At 39.0% G+C, this 22,993-nt stretch overlaps 2 protein-coding genes across 3 annotated transcripts in view; one reads left to right on the top strand and one right to left on the bottom strand.

Moving 5' to 3' along the window:
* exoc6b (exocyst complex component 6B) overlaps positions 1-14,138 on the bottom strand; it is a 116,855-nt gene extending 102,717 nt beyond the window's left edge. For both annotated transcript variants that reach the window (XM_084712533.1, XM_084712532.1), the window contains exon 1: positions 13,772-14,138. In XM_084712533.1, the coding sequence (XP_084568659.1) occupies positions 13,772-13,860 (89 nt within the window). In that variant the 5' untranslated portion in view covers positions 13,861-14,138. The remainder of the gene's footprint in view (positions 1-13,771) is intronic.
* Positions 14,139-15,961: 1,823 nt separating this feature from the next.
* tkfc (triokinase/FMN cyclase) lies at positions 15,962-22,655 on the top strand. The gene is made up of 17 exons (XM_084713173.1): positions 15,962-15,983; positions 17,093-17,311; positions 17,408-17,512; positions 17,765-17,952; positions 18,473-18,551; positions 18,687-18,776; positions 19,656-19,690; positions 19,793-19,877; positions 19,983-20,072; positions 20,218-20,334; positions 20,642-20,761; positions 21,264-21,401; positions 21,522-21,628; positions 21,717-21,823; positions 21,992-22,025; positions 22,155-22,247; positions 22,347-22,655. Exons 1-17 carry the CDS (start codon positions 15,962-15,964, stop codon positions 22,503-22,505), a joined length of 1,788 nt encoding a protein of 595 aa, XP_084569299.1. The 3' UTR covers positions 22,506-22,655.
* The last annotated feature ends 338 nt before the right edge of the window (positions 22,656-22,993 follow it).

A 22,993-nucleotide genomic window follows, 5' to 3' on the forward strand; every position in this document is an offset into this window, starting at 1 on the left:
TAATTACTGAAAACTTTGATGGTAGTAAATTTAGATTGGCGAAATCAGTAATTCAGGTTATTATCAGCTCCTTGATGTGAATAACTCTGGGAACAATCGAGCTTTCATCAGCTGGGTTTCCAACATTTTTCATTGTTTTATTTGTCAGCAAGTCACTGATACACAAAGGAACTGGGGAATAGGTGCATAAGAGCTGCAGCTACTTGCAGTTCAAACTACCAGCCAACATTACATGGCGCTTTAGGATATAAAGAAAAAGGACGGTCACACTATTGATGTGATATTTGTTGGAGTCCGTACCAAACAAGTATTATTTGTAGGCAAGGGCATTGCTTCATTTGTGATGTTTCTTGTGAAACATTTTACCTTTATTTTACAAAAATATTCCACCAAGACAAGACATCTCTGCCTCATAACACTCATTTTAATTTAAACATTTTTCAACACACATTTAGCCTTCAACAAATATTGCACATTCTGTGACTTGGAAATTGTGATTCTGATTTTTTAAAAAATGATTAATTGTGCAGACCTAAAACAAACCTCATCTTGAGGCAAATATGTCTCAAAAAACTGTTTTTGTGGGATGTATGCCTGTTGGTTAGAATACCATGAAGAACCGCAAGATACCACAAAACTTGTTTCAAAAATTAATCTCCGTCAAAACAATTTATCAAACTGGTCCTCCTGAGTACACAGATGAAGAAAAATAACATTTGAGTATTTATGTGTACAAGCCTTCTCTGTAGTAATGATCACAGTTCTTCCTGTGGTCTTTCCCTTCCAAAAACAGCACTCTCTCACACACACACACACACACACACACACACACACACACACCTGTGTATGGCTTGAATCCACCACCCTTCCTCCTGTTGACCAGGAAATGCCCGACTTGTACAATAGAGAGCAGGTCTGACGCCACAAAGTGCTTTCTTTAGACACACACACACACACACACACACACACAGGCCACACAGGTCACACAGAGCCAAAACAGCGTGTACAGACCTCAAACAAAGACATTCATAGAAACAAGACATACCACACATCTAAAATTAATACAATGAATCACGTTTGTGTGTTCAAACTCTATATAACCACTACCCTTGGAAAACAATCAGCCATGCACAGTCACTGGCTGATAAAATAAACATAGCAATTATATTATAAATACAGTAAGTGAATGAAAATGTATGAACAAATGAAAAAAAGGAGGAAACCCTTCTTATTATTACATCTGCAGGTCTACATGATATGAGACAGAGTTAGCCCCCAGTGACATGATCATTGTGTGTCAGTTAAGTAGATTACTTTTCCTCAAAACTTCTCAATCATAATTACTGTCATACAGTTGTTTCATAAATAGTAGAGACAGAGACAGAAATGATTACTTCATTCTCCAGTGAACAAACAATAACAATCAAGAAACAATAGCTAGTTTCCTCACAGTGTGGACAACTGTTTTTAGCTTGTGTTATTGTGTGTTAGCAGTGAGTGGTCCCACAGGGCCTGGTACTGTCTGACACTGAGAGGAGAGGAGCTTCATTGCTTCTTTTTTTTTTTTGCTCCCCTGCACATGTGTGTTTCTGATTACCTTATGTGTCAAACACTGCACAAAAACTGGATGGAGTATATTAATCAGTGGTGTCCAAAGATAAATCTGAGGTGGTCTTCTCCCTAGTATTTGGTTTATCTTGTGAAAAGCCTTTATACTTTCACCCCTTCATTTCTCTAAAGCCTCCTACAGACAGTGAGAATTCAGCTAATGCGAGCCAAGCTGTGCAAAAATGATCTAATGAACTTGGGTATGACATCAAGTTTGATTTATGTAGACTAGCGAAACTCAACTTGCAGCCCGTGGGCCAAAGTTGGCCCCCGATAGGGTGCCTGGCGACCCGCCTACCATTTCCTAATTCACAATGAAATGTTCTCCCAGGAAGGAGGAACAGACATGCCAGTTTTGTGTGATGGGATAAATAAGGCTCTTAGTAAAAGAGAGGGTGATCTTTGGGTGATGGCCTTTCAGGCTGTGCAGTACACATTACACTCTTTCAAATTTGCAAAGCATGTACAACTAAAATGCAAATCTAACTACAACTGTAAAAAAAAGAATTTCAACGAAAGATGAATTAATGTTTATCATTATAATTTGATAAACAGTGTTTTTATTAATGTTTGTTTATTAATTGGACCCTGGCCTCCTTTCATTTTGCAAAAGTGGTCCCTGATGCAGATTGTACGATGACTACACCTACTGATTTGTAGGCTACGGCACAAGTCAAAGACAACATCATAGGCATTTATCATCCATCTACGACACTACAAACACTGAAGCTAAGCAAGAATCAAGCCTTTGCAATAACAGGTAAGTATGTTAAGTATAATGTTAAGTATTCTTTCTCTAAGCTTTCTTGGCTGGTTAGTCAACACAGGTTGTAGCAGCAGTCACATGAGATGGTTGTCCTAAATTTCTGACACTGTCAGACTTTTGTCTCAGGCTCCTTTTGGTCTCCTTTGAATCTCTCAGTGCAATGAGGGACCACTGTTTTGGAGCCACAACCAAAGATACTGACACATTTATTTCACATTAGTCATCTTCCATCTGGGACAGCCCACAAAAATAATTGCACAGTGTATGACCAGCTTAAAGCCCCTTTCAGACACCACTTTACTTTAATCTGACTGCAATTTAATATGTCAGTCTCATTTACTTTTAAGATCACTGTAAAAAAAAAACAAACGTATTATCTCAGTCATAATCTCTCACAAATAAAATTTTGCTTAGTCCTTGATTAATTTAAAATAAAATAAATAAGTTAGATGCCAACCACCTAAAGTCAAGTTCTGTTTAAGTCAAGTTCTGTTTTTATACCAGCATTTAGCAACACCTGTTGGCACTTTTTATGTTGCACAAAACAAAAACCTGAGTAAAAATATCTAGATATCCACTTATGTCTCTAAAATTCTTCATTACTCTGTTATATATAGTAAGGGAAAGGATTGAGGGCAAGAAAGAAAAGGGGAGGAAATAATGCGTTGGGATGCAGATTTTGAAGGAATGTTAGAGGAGCGAAGGACAGATGGCTGGTTGGACAGATTTGGGGAACAAAAAGTCTGGAAGCGAGGAGCACTAACACCAATAAGTTCAAGAAATGTGCTCAGAGTTATGACATCATTGTGAACAGCTGCCCGTGTGTGTGTGTGTGTGTGTGTGTCTTTGGGGACAAGTTGCTGGCTGCTCGACAGCTGGCTAAATAAGATCTTAACCCACTTAAGATGAGCACACCAACCTCTGAGTGTGTATGAATGGATGTGTGTGTGTGTTTGTGTGTCTTTCCAAGTACAGACTGATGACTCAGCAGGGTGTGTGTGTGGGCTCTAACAAGGTTGTGGCAAGTTACTCCCTCCAGTCTCTTACAGTGCAACCCTGCAGACACACAGCCCTTCAGGAGTAGTCAGGCCATGCTAAATGTCTTCAATGTGTGAATATTCCAACCAGAGATGCAACGTGGCTGAAATCAGAGGACAGAGGACTAAACGGACATAAGGTTTGGATAATGAATATCCCAACCCAACTCAAAAGGCACCACCAGAAGCCTGCCAGGACTCACATGGGAAGTCCTGCAGACCACAAGAACTCAGCATTTATATATTATTTATACATGCACCCTAAAGACAGGGCAAGAGTGATGGGTCTATATGATACCATATGAGACAGATGAGGGGAACACTGCATCAGAGGTGAGGACCTTTGTCAAGAGACTGAATGAACACCGGAAACAGACATCAATTGTCTGTGAACACCAGATCAAAGCCAGCAAACACTAACTGGGAGAGGGTTAAAGGTGACTGACCAGAAGTTACTAGACGGCCAAAGAAAGGTCAGAAGACAGATTCACATCTGTCTTTCAACAGAGACAGTGGTTACTATCTATGGTGATAGTGACAGATTTCAATCAGTACCAATCAAGACTAAGAGTCAACACCATGCTAGTGGACAGGGCTCCATGATTAATCAATATATAATTGAAACTGCAATAATGTCAATTTTGATAATGAATAAAATGCGTTACAAAACAGCATTATAATGAAGTACTGTAGTGCTGCAGAGATGTTTGTTTGGTGCAGACTCCAACAAACATCACATAATCCTGATTTTAAGTGTTTACTTCAGAGAAAATGAAAATTGGAAAAATGCAAAAGTGCAAAAATGATCATTCCAGCTAATTATGAATTGGGGTTGAAGAATTAATTGAAATGTTATCAAAATTGCAATAGGGCCAACCAGGTTGTGACTTTTCCCACATATAATTTCTGTGATTCTTCTCTTACATAAGTTGGCAAAAACATTACCTACAACACCATTATGAATGAGGGTTTTTTTGATAGAAATCGCATCATATGATCACCATCAGTAAACAGCAGGACTTGCTCAGCTAGTTTACCATAGTAAGAATATTATGCAGCTGTCAGACCACATGAGCGCTCCCTCTGTCTTTCTCACTGCTGCAACTCAGTTTGCATCACACTCATATGCTTTAGTGATGACTGGATCTTCAGTCGCTTACAAAACAGATTATTATTATCATGCAACCTGCAAATATTTTATTTTCTTGCTGAGAGAAAAACAAGTGGCAGAGGATTGTTCTGGTATGCTTGAGAAGCACACCTGTGCAAACCACATTCAGGGTGGGAAATTAGTTGTAAGAAAATGCTGGTAAAATATGAAAGTGAGTGGTAGATTTCAGCCATGAAATAATGATGATGATGAAAGTGTATCTGAACAATAATTTTTCAGTGGCTGGTAGATGTTCACATTTTAGTAAGTTCATTTCTCATGTAGTGACACCAATCAGCTGTTCACTCCAAATCAAACTAGAGGCGTAACCACTCAAGTAAAAGGTGGGTGAGCACTCCTACTTTTGCACTTTTTAAACAGAAGATACACATTTCATATTGTGATATTTAGATATTTCAAGCAGCTTGGTATCAGCGCGGGAAATTTACCTTGATACGCAGCTCCATGGTGATCTCTTTCCATCCACAAGACACTTCATTTCATTTTTTCTTGTTAAATATGAATGTATTGTGTAGATAACCTTTATCTCAACTTCATGAATCAAACATTTTGCAGCACTTCCAACATCATTCATTCCCTCTAATATCGCAAATCATATCACAATTGCAATGTCAGTCAAAATAATTGCAGTTTGATCTTTTATCCTTCTAAATAGTAAGCCCTATGGTAAATCATATGGCATTATCTGTCAAAATAATTGCAATATGTGTTTTTTACCACATTGCGCAGCCTTACAAACTGCTCTGTGATGCTGTACAGGATTTGGTCATAAACAAAGTGGTGGACAAATTTAAATTTTGGCTGCGTCCCCAGGACCTGCGGGTGGCACTACAGAAAAAGGACAGGGACTCACCTGTCTATATGACTCATTGGACCATGAATGTCTTTACAAAATTTTATGGGAGTCCAAACAAGTAAGATATTTCAGTCTGAGTTGGACTGACTGATCAACTCAGCCATCTCTAGCATAAGGCTAGAAGTCCATTACAGAACCTGAGAGTTGAGCTAACTGAAGGCAAAGCATCAGTACTGTTGCTATGATTACCAGCAGTTTAATATACCTTGTGCAATGACTTAAACTGTGGTTTAACTGTCCAGCCAAGTGCCTGACCTTCCCTATTAGGTTCAACTTGACCACCTACCAACCAATCAGAAACAAGTATTTTGCAAGGCCGTATACTAGAAAGCCACATAATGAGCACACACATAAAGGTTCCCTGTCATTAATGGCTAAATCTGACGAAGCTCACCAGCTGCACACTGTTAAACACAGGGTGGAGTTCAACACACACACACACACACGCACACACACACAATTTTGGAAGCTATTGACAGGGGTTCTCCTTGTTTGCAGCATGACTGGGGTTGACTGATTAGATTACAACATACAACACACCTTGGAATGAGCTCAGCCACAGACAAACAAAGATAAGAAACATGAGGGGTTGAGAAACATTCAGCTATTTCTGAAGCAACACACACCAGCAGCATGATCAGTCAGCACTGGCATAAAAATCTTTGCTTTTTACAATAGCTTATTTAGTTGAAGCAAAACACAAACTCTACCGGTGCAACTAGTGCTTTAAGTTTAGATGATTTGTTGTTTTACTCCAAACAGGATTTTATTTATTTATTTAAACATGAATTCTAACAAATAAAAGATAATATTCTTGCACATTTTTTTTGTTACATGCTGCTATAAATTTGTCGAGTTGACTGTTCTAGATGCAGACAGATTTTTTTCTTGCAAACGCACTGCTGAGAACTGCTTTGTCATGAATTCATACATCTCTCCATTTGCCTCTCTGCTTTCTCAACAACACCACTCTTTCACCACCCTTGTTTTTATAATCACAACTTTTCTGTGGTCATCAGCATCTCTGCCCTGAAATTGCTCCTCTGTGTTTATGTGAACTGTAATGTGAGCGAGTTTCTCAGGATAATAAAATAAAACTCCCTCATCGACTGTTAAGAAGCAGAGAGAATCCCACAGAGGGGAAAATGAAAACAGAATAACAAGACAGACAAGAATCTTCTCCTCTGTAAAATACTTTCCATTTAAAAAAGCTAAATGCATCAATTCATCTCCAAACTGCTCATCTTTTGTGGATGACTATTCTTGTGATGATGTAACTTACATTTGAAACCAACATGACCTGATAGTGATGCAGAAAAGTCAATCATGTGTATGTACAGTTAAAGGCGGAGCATGCTATTCTTACCCAATACACTTTTTATTGAATTCAGTAAATATTTCCTTACAGTCCATAGCTTTTCATTGTGTGTATGCATTGAAGAATCCTCTATGTTTCTGCACAGCCTTGGCTCCTTAAATGGGAAATAAACAATGTGGCTTGGACTGAGCCACAAAACACTATTTCAGCCAATCAGCAACAGGTAATGTTCATGCTCTTGCGCAGGATGGGGGAGATGATGGGAGACTGAATGCGCACGGATTGGCGTGTTCAAAGCAAAGCAAATATTCACCTTGCAAGTGTGTTTATTCAACCCAGACAGGTAGCTATAAGCAATATGCTAACACAGTGTTCCTCAAACTTTTTACACTGCAAACAACTTCAGAAAATACTGAGCTCTCCGAGTACCACCTTACTGTTTGGTGCCATTTGGTGCTAGCAGGGACTGTGGCCACTACACCAGCATTTCTGAGGTAGCCACTAGCTCTTCCGCTTGGTTCACTGTCGCCTGCTTCTTGTCGTAATAGTTCCTGTTTGAAGCCATGATTATGGTGCTCCTTTTCCTATCTTTTCTGTGTCTTTTATTTCCACTTATTATCTTAACATCACAGATTAGTTTTGGTAAATCAGGGTGACATTGAAACAAAAATACAGAAAAGACAAAACTTATTTTAAAAATTGCCTTTCAGTGATCTGATATTTTATTTATGGTCGTGTATTTTTTATTATGTATTTCTTAATTTCTTGTTTGTTTGTTTGTTTTTTTTAATTCTGAGTGAAGATAAATTTGCTGTTTAATCCCTAACATTTGAAACAAACTCTAAACTCCCCTCCTGCCAGTAAGAAAGTCCAAATCAGGTTCTGTCCCCAGCTCTCTCTCTCCGCAAAAGCTGCCCAGCCGTCTGGAGCTGTCTCTTGGTTCTGGGCCCCAACTCTGCCCTGTCCTGTCCCCAGCCCTCTCTCCGAAAGCTCCCTGGCTTTCAGCAGCTCTGTCAGCTCTGTCCCAGTCTGTCCTCAGCTCTCTCCCCCAGAGCTCCCCTGCTCTCAGCAGCTGTCTTTCAGTTCTGAGCCTCAGCTATGCCCCTGTCCTGTCCACACTTGTATTTTTCATAACGATAAAATACCAGTAGCTATTCGAATAAGTTTCTTTTTTTTTTTTTTTTTTGCAATATTAGCCAACCTTATCATAACAACAAAAATCCAAATAAAAATTAAACCGTGTAATGTGAAATGTGATGCAATGTCTCCTCTTTTAATGTCTGAAGGATTTCATTGGCTGATTTCTTCACTTTTAATGATTGAGACAAGGTAATTTTATAACAATATTAAACAATCGCATACATAGAAACACATAAATAGAACGAGGCGGTTCCCTTCTTGAGGTCAATGTTTGTAACTGGAGGGAATTGGCCGACTCCTGTCAGATCTATCCTGAGTTACTCTGCTGTCAGAGAGGAATGCTGCAGCCGGCCTGAACCTGCACACTGCTGCAGGAGAACGAATACACACACTAACAGACACAGACACACACACCTCTAACTCTCACTACCAACCTGTTTTTCCTGGCTGTTCGAAAGTCTAAGTCCTGTGAATGTTGCTACTGAGGATGGTTGGTTCCAATTTATTAAATGTGACTATTTTCTAGTTCCTCTATTCCTTTATGACAGTAAACTAAGTATGTTTGGTATGTGGACAAAACAAGACATTTGAGGATGTCATCCTGTGATTTGGGAAACACTGATCAACATTTTTCACTATTTTCTGACATTTTATAGATCAAATATCTAATTGATTTATTGAGAAAAATAATTGACAGATTAGACAATAAAGGTAGAGTTGCAGTACTAATTTCTATTAATAAAGCTATTCTTCTAAAAAGCAAACCATTGTTGCTCATTCTAAGGAAAAAATAAGTAACAATATATTAGTAAAATGTACATAATCCCTAAAAAGTGAAATGGGGCTGCAACTAAAAATGATTAATAAATCTGCATTATTTTGTCAATCAATTATTTGGTCTATAAAATAGCAAATAAAAATATTTTGTCCAACCAACAGGCCAAAACCCAAATATATTCAATTTACTCTTAAAGAAAATTTAGAAAATATTCACATTTGAGGAGCTGGAACCAGACAATTGGACCCCTGACTAAAAAAATTACTTAAATCAGCATTGTTACAACTTCATTTTCTGTTGATCGACTGATCAATAAATCATCATTTCTCATTTTAGCTCAAAAATAAAACTTTTTACGCATCTCAGTCAACTTCCACATCTTTTCAGACATTTGTCAAGTAAAGCATCATAACATGTTTCATGACAAAAATTATTTTCATGAATCAATATTGCAAATAAATTGTAACAGTCCAAAACAAATATTTTCTGAAACAGGCAAAAGTGACCACTGGCCAAGATGAGTAACGTCCTCCAGTAATTCATAATTCCCCAGACTTTTAATGTCAACACAAGGAAACGTCCCTTTTGTTGTTTTGTTGCTTCCTGTCTTTGGCTTCACACATTGAAGAACCAAAACAAATGCAGCCAGCAGAGAGATTTCTAGTCCAACAAACAGTTTTATCTATGTAGAGAAAGTGTTTTAACCAAAGAGGCATTACCAAACAATTCACAGCACCAGAGCTGCTTGTTCTAACAGTTGCATCCTTCATCATCTGAAATATTTTGCCTATGAAAATTCTCTCCCTCTGGCCTAAATATAGCTAAAGATGTAGCTGATAGTTCCAAACATAGCCTGCGCTGATGTATTTTAGTAGTAGGAGTGGTTAAAGTGGAAACACTGACAGTCAGGCAAAGAGATGAAGCTGGAGGAGATGAAACATCACACAGCGTGGCATGTGAGGACAAAAAAAATAATATTTTTGCAGTCTACTTGTCTGTCTGAGTCACTCACTGTGCCACTGAACAGCACACAGACGCACTCAGAGGAGAATGTGGCAGCCAGAGGTGTCACACAAAGTTGTCAAGTCATATGACAACTGGATCCTGAGAGGGCCAGTAAACTCACACACACTCAGACACACACTTCTGCGGGCTTGCTAACCTCCCATCGGGTGCAGTAAATGGCCTGAATAACAAGCTAAATAGGTCTTACTATTTGGAGAAAGTGATCAACACAGAAGGACAAGACGAAAACACATTGGCAAAGGTACACATGTGCACCTTTAACAAGCCTTCAGTAGTCCAGTTCCTCTGTTGCATTTCCTTGTTCATTCATCACCCGTTTCCTCTTTGTACAATCAGTTCAAATACCGCTGGTCAAGGACAGGGTTCCTTTGGAGAGGAAAGAATCTGGGATAAAATTAACTCCAATCAAGGTAATTTTTAAATGACATTCAGACACTGCAAGACTAGACTATCTCCAAAGTAAGGACTTGTTGAGTTAGTCAGCTGTTACTAGCTCACTCAGTTGCAGACTGTCTCGTGTTACGGTGGACTAAATGTCTGGCACAAGCTCTGCCTGTGCATCTCAAGACGCATATATGCCCCTATAAGTACGAAGAAAAGACACATCCATTTCAAATTATATAAATGTCACTGCCCACATACTTCCATGTGTCCTTTAAGTTGTCATGAATGTTAAACACTACATCCAATGGAGGGCACTACTCAGAGTCAAAAGTTACCCCAAAAAAAGAGAGAGAGTTAAAAGTTTCTGACAGCAACAAACATGGCAGTGTTGGAGGAGATCGTAATAATATACCTCTTGAGAAAGAGGCAAAAGCAGAGTTATCAAAATATTTTAACAGTTTCATTCTTTTTTTACAACTTGCATGGTTGGGAAAGTGACTTGCCAGATTTACTTGCTATTTACTTGTTAAAATAAAGTATGCTAAGTAAACCCCAAAATATTCAAGAAACAAGAAAAGAGATCGTTGTTGTTCTGGTTATCTAGCAAACGTTAGCTTAGCTCAGTGTTTTTGCTGGGAACATTTATCTGCAATAAATAGGGTTTCACACAACTCTGATATGAAGAACGTAGGACACTCAAAGAATCAGAACTGAGAATCATAAAGACCTGAAACAGATAAATCTTAATCATTAAAATCCAAATGATACCCAATCATAGTCAAGACAGCCAAGTCCTAAACTTTGAGTTTTGAGTCCCAAACAAGTTATAAAGCACTCTTTGTTAAGCCATTTTAACAACCAAGCCTTAACTTACCGCTTTAGGTGTAACTTCATATGTTGAATGTAGTTGGAAACTGTTGCATCTCTGTCAGTTATTTTCAACCACACATTTTGCATACTGCAGTTTCTTTTTTGCTGACCACCACATAGTTTTTATACATGAAGTAAATTACCTTAGGTATCATTTTTTTCCAACTAGAGCCAAGTGGTCTGACTCACAAGATGTCAACTGTGGGTATAAGCCTGCAATCGGGCGAGTGCTTCAGGCGCCATACACCATATCCTCTATCTGTGTTTTCAAAGTCCCTGTTCAGAACGGGAAACTTCAACAACTTTCAAGTTAGAAACTAGAAACACACTGAAAATGGCAAATTAGTACCACATCACTGTGGGGCTGTGATAGGGCTGCACAACTGATCACAATTGCAATAAAATCACAATATGGCCACGTGCAATAAATCACAGAACCAGAACTAAATCACAGTTTCTTGAAAGAGGTCAAATGTATGAGAAAACAACATTATAATGAGGTACTGTAGTGGTGCACAGATGACCTGGCCTGAAAGTCTTGTTCTCCAGATGAAAGAAAGCATGTTTGTTTGATACAGACCTAAATAAATATCACATCATCACAATTTTAATAGTTTTCTTTCAGTGCACATGAAAATTGTAATGCAAAACTAATCATTTCCACTAATCATATCAGATATCGCAATCACAATTTCAGCCAAAATAATTGCAATATGACTTTTTTCTAAATCGTGACGCCCTAGTATTTGGGCCACACAGAATACTCTGTCAATTAATTGATACAAATAACTCTTACAGTACAATGATAATAAATGTATTCCTCCAAGCCCTCAGGAAACTATGATTCGACTTACAGTGCCTCTTTATCCTTTATTCTTTTATGATAGCAAGGCATTGGTTGCACAGTACACACACTGGTTTACTACTCGCTGCAGCTGGTAAGGTAAATACTTGTCAGTCCATTCGCTCTGGAATTGGTGATATTCACAATCAACTTACAATATCTAGCTTTGAGAGAGACATTTTGAAGCTTCTTGTTATCTTAGCTAATACAAGTTTCTCAGTGGCCCACCAGTCCAGAGTGCAACTTGAGGCTTGACTGACTGAATGGCAGGTGCAAAGCTTGTATAATCCTACTGCAGCCAATCACAGTACATATATGGTTTAAACAGTAGTAACTGGGGCACCCCAGTAGCTCAGTTGGTGGAGCGTGCACCCCAAGTGCAGGGGCTGGGTTCTTGGTAGTGACCATGAGCTCCAGTACGTGGCCCTTTGCTGCACGTATTCCTCCAGTCTGTCCCCTCATTTTCAGTCTATCTAGAGCTGCCCTATTAAAACACAGGCTAAAAATAATCTTAAAGAAGTAACCAATGCCACATTGGTTCTGATCATGCAGTCTATGGTTCGGATGTCTCCAGCATGAGCACTGTGGAGACAGGTCTGGCTATGCAAGACTAGAACATCTGTAACATGATGTTAGTTCTTCATGGTGCTCTCCTGCAACTTGATTGGATGCTGTCAAGACTGGTTCAAACAAGTCTGATCTGACGTTAGTTGTATTTTCATGAAAATGTTTTGTATCGGTCGATATCGATGATTACTGATCATGGAAGTTGTGACTGAAGATGTATTGTGTACTCCCAGGGGTGGACACAGCTAAGGTGATAAAATTAATTTGTTATATAATTGCTGGGTAATATAAACAAAATAAAATATCACATAATTTTTGACTAAATATCTCAATATTGGTATTGTGACAGTAGTGCAGGGATAACTATCAGGGCTTTCACAAAAAAGGTAGCAAGTATATTCGAGTCGTAAGGTTTTAGTCAAAGTGCAGTTGAGTTCCAAGTCTTTTTTTTATCCAACTCAAGTCCACATCTCTGCTTATAGGTACACAAAACTAACCTGTGTTTTCTCCTTAGTTTTTGGAATCTGTCATACATAAGTTGTCTTCTTCACATCAAAGCTGAGCAGAAACAAGGCCGTGACCCATTTCATGTCCAAATTCAGCTGAAGTAATGCTGCATCAAGAACATATCCTCCCCACTAATGGGATGTGAAACCATGTAGCCTGGCACAAATGCAAACATGAACAGGACAGTCATTCAGTCTGTATGAGCTCAGTTTCCACTACATTATTGAGCAACAGTCTTAACACTCATAAGCATTCAAACACATGACCAATATCAACCAGTGGCATTCTGGGTGGTGCATAATGCAGTGTTACCACTCAAAATTACCACAAGAGCAACTCATTCATTAGACAGAGCTACTGTACTTGACACTCCTTGATGTATGTTGACCGTTGCTAACCACTTAGCAGGCTAACTGGTCACAAGTACCCACCAAAACTCCTCCACACAGGTTAACAGACCTGACTGATAAACACCAGACAAAGAGAGAAAGCTTAGCTACCACAAACAACCTCAACTCCCATTGAAAGCTCTGACACCAGTGAGCAGAATGTCAATTAGTTAGCTAAGTTAGCTGACGTTAGCTAAAGTTGCTGGAATGCCTGTGGACAAGTTGACAAACTTTGGCGACAAAGTTGAAGGGACGATGTCTGGACAAAAATGTTAAGCCGTCCCGGTCAGTTTGGACTCACTGTACAGGTTTACCCACCAGTGCTCACAGTGTAAATTAGCTAGCTTTTCTGTTTGCTAAAGTTAGCCAGTTAGCTGTCCGACAATGGACACACGACTGTTAAAGTTTGGAGCTAGTCGCAGTTAGCCGCACTCCCTCAGCTGGGTGAAGCCGCGGGTTCAGCTGCCTCCATGGGGCTTAGCTGGGACCGCCGCCGGGGACTTTACTCACCGGAGGGTCGGGCCGATACAGTTGGTGTCTGTGCTCTCGATCTCCCGCAGGATACGCTCGTGTTCGGCGGCTGTCTCCACACTCGCCATCCTGCATGTTGCTGTGGACGGTTCCGAGCGGAGCTGAGCGGACTGGCTGCTGGCTGCGGGGATCCGTGCGTCATGCAGGAGGAACCGGAGGGTTGGTTCGATGTTTTTACAGAGCAGCCCGAGTGAGCGGAGTTTCCTTTTTTCGTTTGAAGATGTAATACTATGCAATGCAATCACCAATGTATGAGCAAATGTACTAATGTTTAGTGTTATAATGTTTAGTTTCTACATAATTATTTATAATTGTGACTGTGGAATGTCCCGAAGATTTTGCGGAGATCTTAAGTCATACTTTTTTGAACCTGTTAACACTATTTTACTCAACAATGCTCTAGCTCCTTATTATTTTATGCGCAAAATGTTTTATTCACAAACAAAAGTTTTGCAGATCACTTCCTAAAGACTGCACCCTTTCTTATATAACTTAAATATCTATTAAAATCACTTACTTTAATCGATAACAAAAAAGTAACAGGCCTCTGGATTATTATGAAAAGTTTCTACTTGTTACCTTAATTTAAACCTGTCTCCTGTACTTCCCCCGTCTTTTCCACATGTAATTATTTATTTAATTTATTTATATTATTGTGTGTGTGTGTGTGTGTGTTTTTTTTTACTTATTTTTATGTATTTTATTTTATTATTATTTCTTGTACTATACGTTATCAACCTGTTTAAATCATTGTTGACAATAAAAAAAAATATCCATAATATAAGGCGTGTAGTGTATATCATTTGTGTATATAGAATTTATTGTATTTTTACATTTATTTATCAGTCACTCATTTGACATATAGACAGGGTGAGCCCGAGCTTTTATTGGGCCCTGAGCAGAATTTAATTGGGGGCCCCGCACCACCATGGCACCCTCAAGGCTACTGATTAGAGTCAGCTTGATCATGCACACACCTAATGTAAATACAACATACCGACTATCAATTTTATTTGCTCTTTTTGCTTCCTGCCAGCAAAATCTTTAGGAGATGAATGTCATTTTTACTCAGTCTGTCAGAGAGTGTGAATGTTACTAGATGCTAAGACCCAGAATTTTTTCAAGGTGATTTTTGCCACTTCCTTCCAGAAAGTCTGAATGGAGAGGTAAGACCAAAAGACATGCACATAGTCAACCATTACATCCCCACATTCCCTCCAGCAGCACAGTCGGGTACCAGCCTGCTTAAAATGATGCATCACATTTTTATGTAAATTGAGCATGTTCTGATAGAGAAAACAAACTCACCGTTCAGTTTGGGCTATTCAATTATAACATTGCCTTTTAGATGGCAACAACAACAACTTGGATTCATTTCAAATGACTAGAAGGGAATATTTGCATCACTATTAACCCTTCTAACAGTTTTTAAAGTATGGTCACTTAAAAGTAAAATATTCTTTATTTCCTTCTGTCTAGAAGTTTTTTAAAGCACATCAGTGTAATTATTTCAGTCTTTTCTCACATGCCTCTGATTCTAAAAGCAGTTCTTCTCAAATTATGTTTGTTTATTAACAGAAAAAGTTTGTGACATACACACATAACAACACACTGTCAACTAAGATCCCATCCAATTAGTTTTAGAAATCCAGTCCAATTTTATCCGTTTACCGGGAACAAAAAGTGGGAGTGACTGATGGCCATGGGGCGTCTCATGCTACCTTTCGCAATTGTAAAAATTATGCAAGACTTCCTATAGAATTGTTCAAAATAAAAACCGAACGAATACTACTCATTTTTATTTTCTGAAAAAAATGGCAGGTTTTATTTCAGTCCATATTTAAAATATGAATTAATAATATATATGTTTTTGTTATTTAACATGAGTGCTGTCAGTAGTTCTCTTCACCCACGCTAAAATCAGACACTTTACAAATGTAGCTAAAGCATACGCTTTTATTTTGTAGGGACACTCGCATTACATCCGGTATTATTTTGTCAAAATCTATCTGACTTTACTTTTCTGGATCAACCTGCTGTCGGAAGAGAGAGGAAGCAAGAAAAGCACCAATGGAGGTAAAACAAAACAAACAGTTGTAAAAGATATAATGTAACGAGTGAAGAGATGCACTGCGCAGTGACTCTTTGTAACGGTGACTTAGCGCTGACATGAAGGCTCATAGGGAGTTTAGTGAGTCTGGTTAATGAAGTTAGCAGCGCTCTGCACACTTTCTCCTCAGCAGAGGGATCAGAGTCCACTGCACTGATAATGGAACTGAAATAAAAGCTGTAAATCCCACTTTTCATCCCGTGTTGTTGATGCAGATGAAGATTTATTGTGTAGCCTCTGTAAACTTTGATTTTACTGTCTGTATAAGTGTGTGTGTGTGTATGTGTGTGTGTGTGTGTGTGTGTGTGTGTGTGTGTGTGTGTGTGTGTTAGTGTTTTAGGTCAGATCCCATAATGTAAAATCCTCTGAAGTTTACTTTAGTAAAAGTACAGTGTAAGAGGGTGTGTTTTCTTGGTGAATTATTTTATTTTATTTTATTATTTTTACTGTAACCTTGTATATGGACTGCTAGTAACTGATACATTGCCTTTATTTTGTGATTGTTCATACATAATTTAAAAAATCATTGCCAAAGACAATGCATGACAGTTTTTTGCACATGCATAGGTCATTGCTGCTACTTTTTAAAAATGTATTATTTTCATTATTATTTCTTTAATTAAAGAAGGAAAGCAGAAGCTCTTGAAGTTAAAAGGAAAAACACATTTTATATGAACAAAAATTGCAGTACACATCAGATATTTTTATTTAATAAAGGATATTTTTTTAATATCATGACTTATCAAGACATTAATATCATGATCAGGACTTTTTATCATTGTATTATTGTACCTTGAATTTTTGGTATGACTAAATTGCTAATCATTTCTCATATTCAGTGATATTATTATTATTGTTGATGCATTAATAAGCAGCATTTTGCTTGTTGGTACACGACATGCTTGATATACTTTTGCCAATCTAATGCTATTATGTTTAACATTTCCACATTAAAAAGTCTAACAATGCTGTAGACATATTTTATATACTTTGTTGAGTTGTGTACTTTTATTATCCCAAATGTTTCCAGCAATGTTGAAATGTAGAGAAATCTATCATTTATTTAAGGTAACAATGTGTTTCCTGCTTGTTGTTTCTTGTGAGCTGCTAGCTGCTATAACTTCCTGGAAAAAATGAGTTACATCAGATACATACATGCAAGAAAACCTTAACATGAATAATTGTATAAGTGTATGTCTATTTTTTTTCTCTCTCTCAGCCCAAAAAGAAGTTGATTAACTCAGCAGACAGCTGCGTGGACGAGGCTCTCTGCGGCCTCGTGAGGGCCAGTGGGGGCCTGTCTCTGCTGAAGGGCCACAGAGTCGTGCTTCGGTCCGACCTGGACATCCTGAGGGGCAAAGTGGCCCTGCTGTCTGGAGGAGGGTCAGGACACGAGCCCGCACACGGGGGTAGGACTTAACATTTTAAAATGTAACCCAGAGTACTTTTTTATTTATCTCTGCTCATATTGCTCACCTTTTCCTCCCCTCTCCCCCTGTGTGCAGGTTATGTTGGGGCAGGTATGCTGTCAGCAGCTGTAGCAGGTGGAGTGTTTGCATCTCCACCTCCTGCCAGCATCCTGGCTGCCATTCTCTCCCTGCACAAAGCAGGTAACGCACACCAGTGTGTGTTCTTTTTTGGCTTCCTGAGAGCTGGTTGTGTTTGTATATTTATTGATCACCTGTCCATAAACAGATGGATGGATTAAATGCATGCAGAGTATAATAAAGGGAATCATCACTGCAAAAAATGTCTTTAAGGGAAAAAAAAATAGTGTGTGTTAAAATAACTTTCAGGCACCACTGTGAATGTTAATTTAAAGAATAATTCATTGAAGAATAACATCCCTCCTTCCCCCACAGGAGCCTCTGGAGTCCTTCTGATTGTGAAGAACTACACCGGTGACCGTCTCAACTTTGGACTGGCTGCAGAGCAGGCCCGTAACCATGGCGTCTCTGTCGATATGGTGATAGTTGCTGAAGACTGTGCCTTTGACCAGCCCAGTAAAGCCGGGAGGAGAGGCTTGTGTGGCACCGTCTTCATACACAAGGTGAACAACAGCAATTTCAATGCCTGAATGTCCTTTATTTACTTTGGAAATAGTGTGACAAAAAGATCTTAACTCAAGGTTTCTTCTTACTTCTTTTTTTCTCTTTTTCTTTCACTTTCTTCCTGTGACAGTCTAGTTTTGTCCCCTCATGGTGCTAGTTTCTTTAAATAGGCCTAATCCTACAATAAGGATGTTTTTCATAAAGTTTTATAAAGCAAGATAAATACTTGGGGTTAAATAAGTGTATAAAAAACTTTGATTTAAATATTTTTAGAGGATGTTTTAGTACAGGTATAACTTTAAAAGAGCGGTCCAGACATTTAGAATTGTTTTCCATAAAAACTGAAGGACTATTAAAAGCAGCAGAGGCTGAAATATCATGATTTTTACTTCCCAGTGTGGATTAAGCTCGAGAAACACTACACATCCCATCATGCACTTCAACAGCACACATGTTTCGTTTTGTTTCTGAAATTGTTGCCTGTTGCACTTCATGATACATGATAACACTTTCTGTCAGCTGGCAGGTGCCTTGGCAGAAGAAGGCTGCTCATTGGACCAGATCGTTTCCAAGGTGACAGATGTTCTAAAGGGAATTGGTGAGGTTTTTTTTTTGTTTACTCACTTGAAGCTTGGTAAAAAACACTGGGATGTTTTTCATAATAAATTTTGTTGGTGTGTGTGTGTGTGTGTGTGTGTGTGTGTGTGTGTGTGTGTGTGTGTGTGTATTGTAGGCACACTGGGGGTGAGTCTGTCTCCCTGCAGCGTCCCAGGCTGTCTGCCTTCTTTTGACCTTCCACCAGGAGACATGGAGCTGGGACTGGGTGAGGGATGGGGAGGAGGAGATGGGAGAAAAGAGAGTGAGACAGAGATTGAGGATTGCAGCTCTGATGCCAGTTGTTTAGTCTTTACAAAATCTATTTTCCTGAACTGACAAAAAGTATCCAATTTTTAAAACATGTTATTACAAATGTTACAATTTAAAATTTAAATAGATGTGTAGACCTATTTCTTTACCATTTCCTTTTTTTCAATTTTAGGTCGATTCATTAACTTTGCAGCCAAAACTGTATGTGTATGTAATTAAAAAAAGGATTTAATGTGTTTTAATTGGGTATGGCTGAAGGTATATATTTGGCACTCTTTTGCTTTTCTGTATTAACTTGCACGCTAAGTTTGTTCTCACAGTGAATCATCAGTGAGCATGAAACCACATTGAAGTTGATAGTTTTTGGGTCAGTAAGTTAACAGCATCCTCTAGTGGCCTGTTGCTCAGCTCATCAGTGGGTGACAGATAATTTGGAAATTGGTAATAAAATGGCAAAATGTGTACCAAAAATACATTAAAATGGGAAAAAATATGTTTTTAATCTATACTCTGTCAGGCTTTGCATAGTTTCGGTTTCCAGAGTTTGAGACATCTGTCTCTGAGATGTCTCGTCTCCAAAATTCAATGGAGGTAGAACTTAAAGCATTGAAAAATTACATTTGAGGAAACCAGACACAATATTCGGGATGATGAAGAGAGAAAAGTCTGAGAAGAAACTGTACAGAAAAACTGTATATATGTGAACTTTAATATCTGCTGAAATTCTCCTATCAAAGCATAGAAGGACAGAGGGAGAAAAAACTAAGAGACATGAATGCTGGGACAGGATTGTAGTGTAAATAACATGCTTACTAATGTTTTCCATCTTTTTCAGGAATCCACGGTGAAGCTGGAATTAAAAGGTCAAAGGTGAATCTGATTCATCCTGTAACAGCCTAAATATGTAGACGTTTCTTCTGTTTATATTTTCATTTATTTGTCTTAGATTTATTAATTGATGCTGTTAATCAGGTGGCATCTGCAGATGAGGTGGTGAAGACCATGATTGATCACATGACCAATCCTGACAGCCAATCACATCTGCCTCTTAAGTCAGGTCCTCTGAGTATAATACATTATGTCTCTTTTTTTTATTGACTTTTAATGTATGCGGTCATTTTGTGTTTAAACTCAGTGTGTGAGTCTTTCTTCTTTTACATAGGAGACAGTGTGGTTGTGTGTGTGAACAACCTCGGAGCTCTGTCCTGTCTGGAGCTGGCTGTGGTTACTAGAGCAGCCATCATCTGTCTGGGTAACTATAGCAACATTTAATCATCAGTGTTCAGGCTTAAAGACGAATTAAAAGAACCAGCGAGCTGTAGAGTGAGGCAGCAGTAAGCGGTTCTTCTTCAATGTTGGATGTTGCGGAATGTGACCGCTGGTTTCCACGGTTACAGAAAGTCGAGGTGTGGTGGTTGCCAGGGTGATGTCCGGGTCGTTCATGACATCTCTGGAGATGGCGGGAGTGTCACTGACCCTGATTAGAGCAAACCAGGAAACACTGAGACTGTTTGGTGAGCATGTGCACATTTGTATTGCTCCACATGCGACGACTCACACATGGACATATCTTATCCAGTAACAGTTAAGATCAAACACTTTTTGTGATGTCAAGATACTTACTTTTAGGCTGGCTTGCAAATATAGGTCATCCCTGCAGCACTATATACTGGAACGTTATTAGTAAAACACTGACTTATTCCTTTAACCGAAACCTGAAGTGAACCTTAACCTTTACATGAAGATCTCCTCACAAAAAGTCTGCGTTTCCTAAAAAATGTTCCACAATACAGAAAATCTAATAACCTCTATCCCATCTAGATGCTAAGACCAGTGCCCCTGCCTGGCCAAACCTCAGCAGTGTGTGCGTAAGCGGACGCAGCTACTTCACAAACCCCCCAGCCATGAGCACACGGCCACAGGACGACACGCACTCCGAAGGTTAGTTTCCAAGGTTACCTACAGTGTGTATGTAGTATATTACTATGTGTGACATGGTGAATCTGGGTGTCATGAGACTTTTGAGGAGCCATGACTAACAGAAATGTAAATGTTTTCAGAGGTCTGGAGTTTGATTCATTGCATGACATCATTGTGTCTGTTGTTTTAACCAAAAATCACTAGTTTGGGGGGTTTGATAGAAGCTGAAGTGGGATGAAAGAGTCATCTTAGTATTATTTAAACCTCAATACCTTAATAAAACAATGATTTTAATTTATTTAAATCTACATTTGAAATGAAAATTCTCATCCAAGATCCCACTGTGACACTGTGCCCATCTTGTGGCCAATAGAGGAACTGCAGCTTAAGTCAGTTCGCTGTCACCCTTTGCATACAGCCATTCAAGTAGATGCTTGTTATCTTGCTCATTCATCTTTCCTTATTCTGTGGAAAGCATCATGTCTTATTAAATGACAAAAATTACATTTAAAATTTCTTCCAGGGCCACTGAGTCCTGTGATGCGCAACATGTTAGAGAGGGTTTGTTCCACTCTGTTGGAAAAGCAGGAAGAACTGAACTCCCTGGACCGTGCAGCAGGAGACGGAGACTGTGGAAACACTCATGCACAAGCTGCTAGAGGTAAGATACAGTGTGTGGTATCAACTGCAGCATAATAAAATGCAAGTGGATGCATAACATCAAAGAAGGCATTGTGAAGTATATTCTAACAAGACTTTTATTGTGAAAATGTTCGTTCAGCTATTCAGGAGTGGCTCCAGGATCATGTGGTCCCTGGTTGCCCCGGGCGACTGTTATCAGTCCTTGCTGGATTGGTGCAGGAGAAGATGGGAGGGTCTTCGGGAGCGGTTGGTTTCCTTTTTTTTTTGTCAAGTGGAAATAGGCAGCTTACCCCATCTTCACCCACACAAACACTCATCCTCATGTGTGTTTCAGTTGTACAGTCTGTTCCTGACTGCAGCGGCCGGTCATGTGACTGAGAGGCAGAGTGATGCTGCAGCCTGGGCCAGTGCAATGCATGCTGGGACACAGGCCATGAGGAGGTCTGAGCTTGTTATGTTCCTTTGTCATTTTTTGCAATTTTACGGTTAATAAATAAACAATTACTCAATTAATGTAAAATAGATATTTAACAGCAATAAATATGAGTATTAAGTATTATATTCAGTTCACATGAATATAAACCATCTGTTATGTTAACTGTCTTTCAGATATGGTGGTGCTGACCCCGGAGACAGAACAATGGTAAGAGAGTTGTCTTCTGACACTTTTCATTTTTCTTTTCTACTCTAAGTTCTTCATAATTAACATGTCTTTTGTCCATCAAACAAACCCCCTTTCCTTGAATCTCTGTTGTTTTTGTATGTTCTCTAGTTGGATGCTCTGTGTCCAGCTGTGGACGAGCTGATGAAGCTGACCACAGCACCCCCTGGTGGAGAGATGGCTGCATTACAGGCTGCTGTTCAGGTACATTAACATACTTTTATTGCAAGACTGGCTGCTGTGTGTGTTCATATATTCCCTGAGTGGCCTCATCTTTTTCCTTTCTTCCCCCTCTCTTTCTAGAAAGCGGCCTTGGGGGCAGAGTCAACCCGTAACCTCACAGCAAGGGCAGGACGAGCCAGCTACATCGCAGCAGAGCGAGTCACCCTGCCCGATCCCGGCGCCGTGGCTGTGGCCGCCATCTTTAAAGCTGTGCTGGAGTCACTGGAAGGGCAGAAGTAATCTAGCAGATAGTATCTGGGCAGATTCTCTCTATCAGTGGAATAATACTATCATAGCAACACTATAATTCCTTAATAATAATGTGCCTAAATGTTTACTGTCATTTGTGCCTCTTTGAAGCACATTTCAAGTTTTTTGCAGGCTAGATTTCATACTATACAAACAATAAATGAACAGAAACTGTGAAAGTGGGAGTGTGAAAGACAGAAAATCTTTTTAAAAGCCGACAATATGCTTTGGAAAATTGTTGGCAGTTAAGTGAAGTATACACAAGATTTAAGAAAGGTGCAGAAATAGCAAAAAACACCGGCACGGTCCTTTAAAATTTGGTTAAAAGGGCTAGAGATACTGTTTATCAAAATTTGAGTGAAAAATTGTTGTTATTGATTTGAATGATCATGTAGTTTAATACTTGTAGCAATTTTAGGTGAACAAACATGGAGTTTTGCATTTAGTTAAATCATTAATTTAACATTCCTTGTTTGTAC

Source organism: Lutjanus erythropterus, chromosome 23 (assembly GCF_056507025.1).
Source record: "Lutjanus erythropterus isolate fLutEry1 chromosome 23, fLutEry1.hap2, whole genome shotgun sequence".
In the NCBI taxonomy this organism is placed as follows: domain Eukaryota; kingdom Metazoa; phylum Chordata; class Actinopteri; order Lutjaniformes; family Lutjanidae; genus Lutjanus; species Lutjanus erythropterus.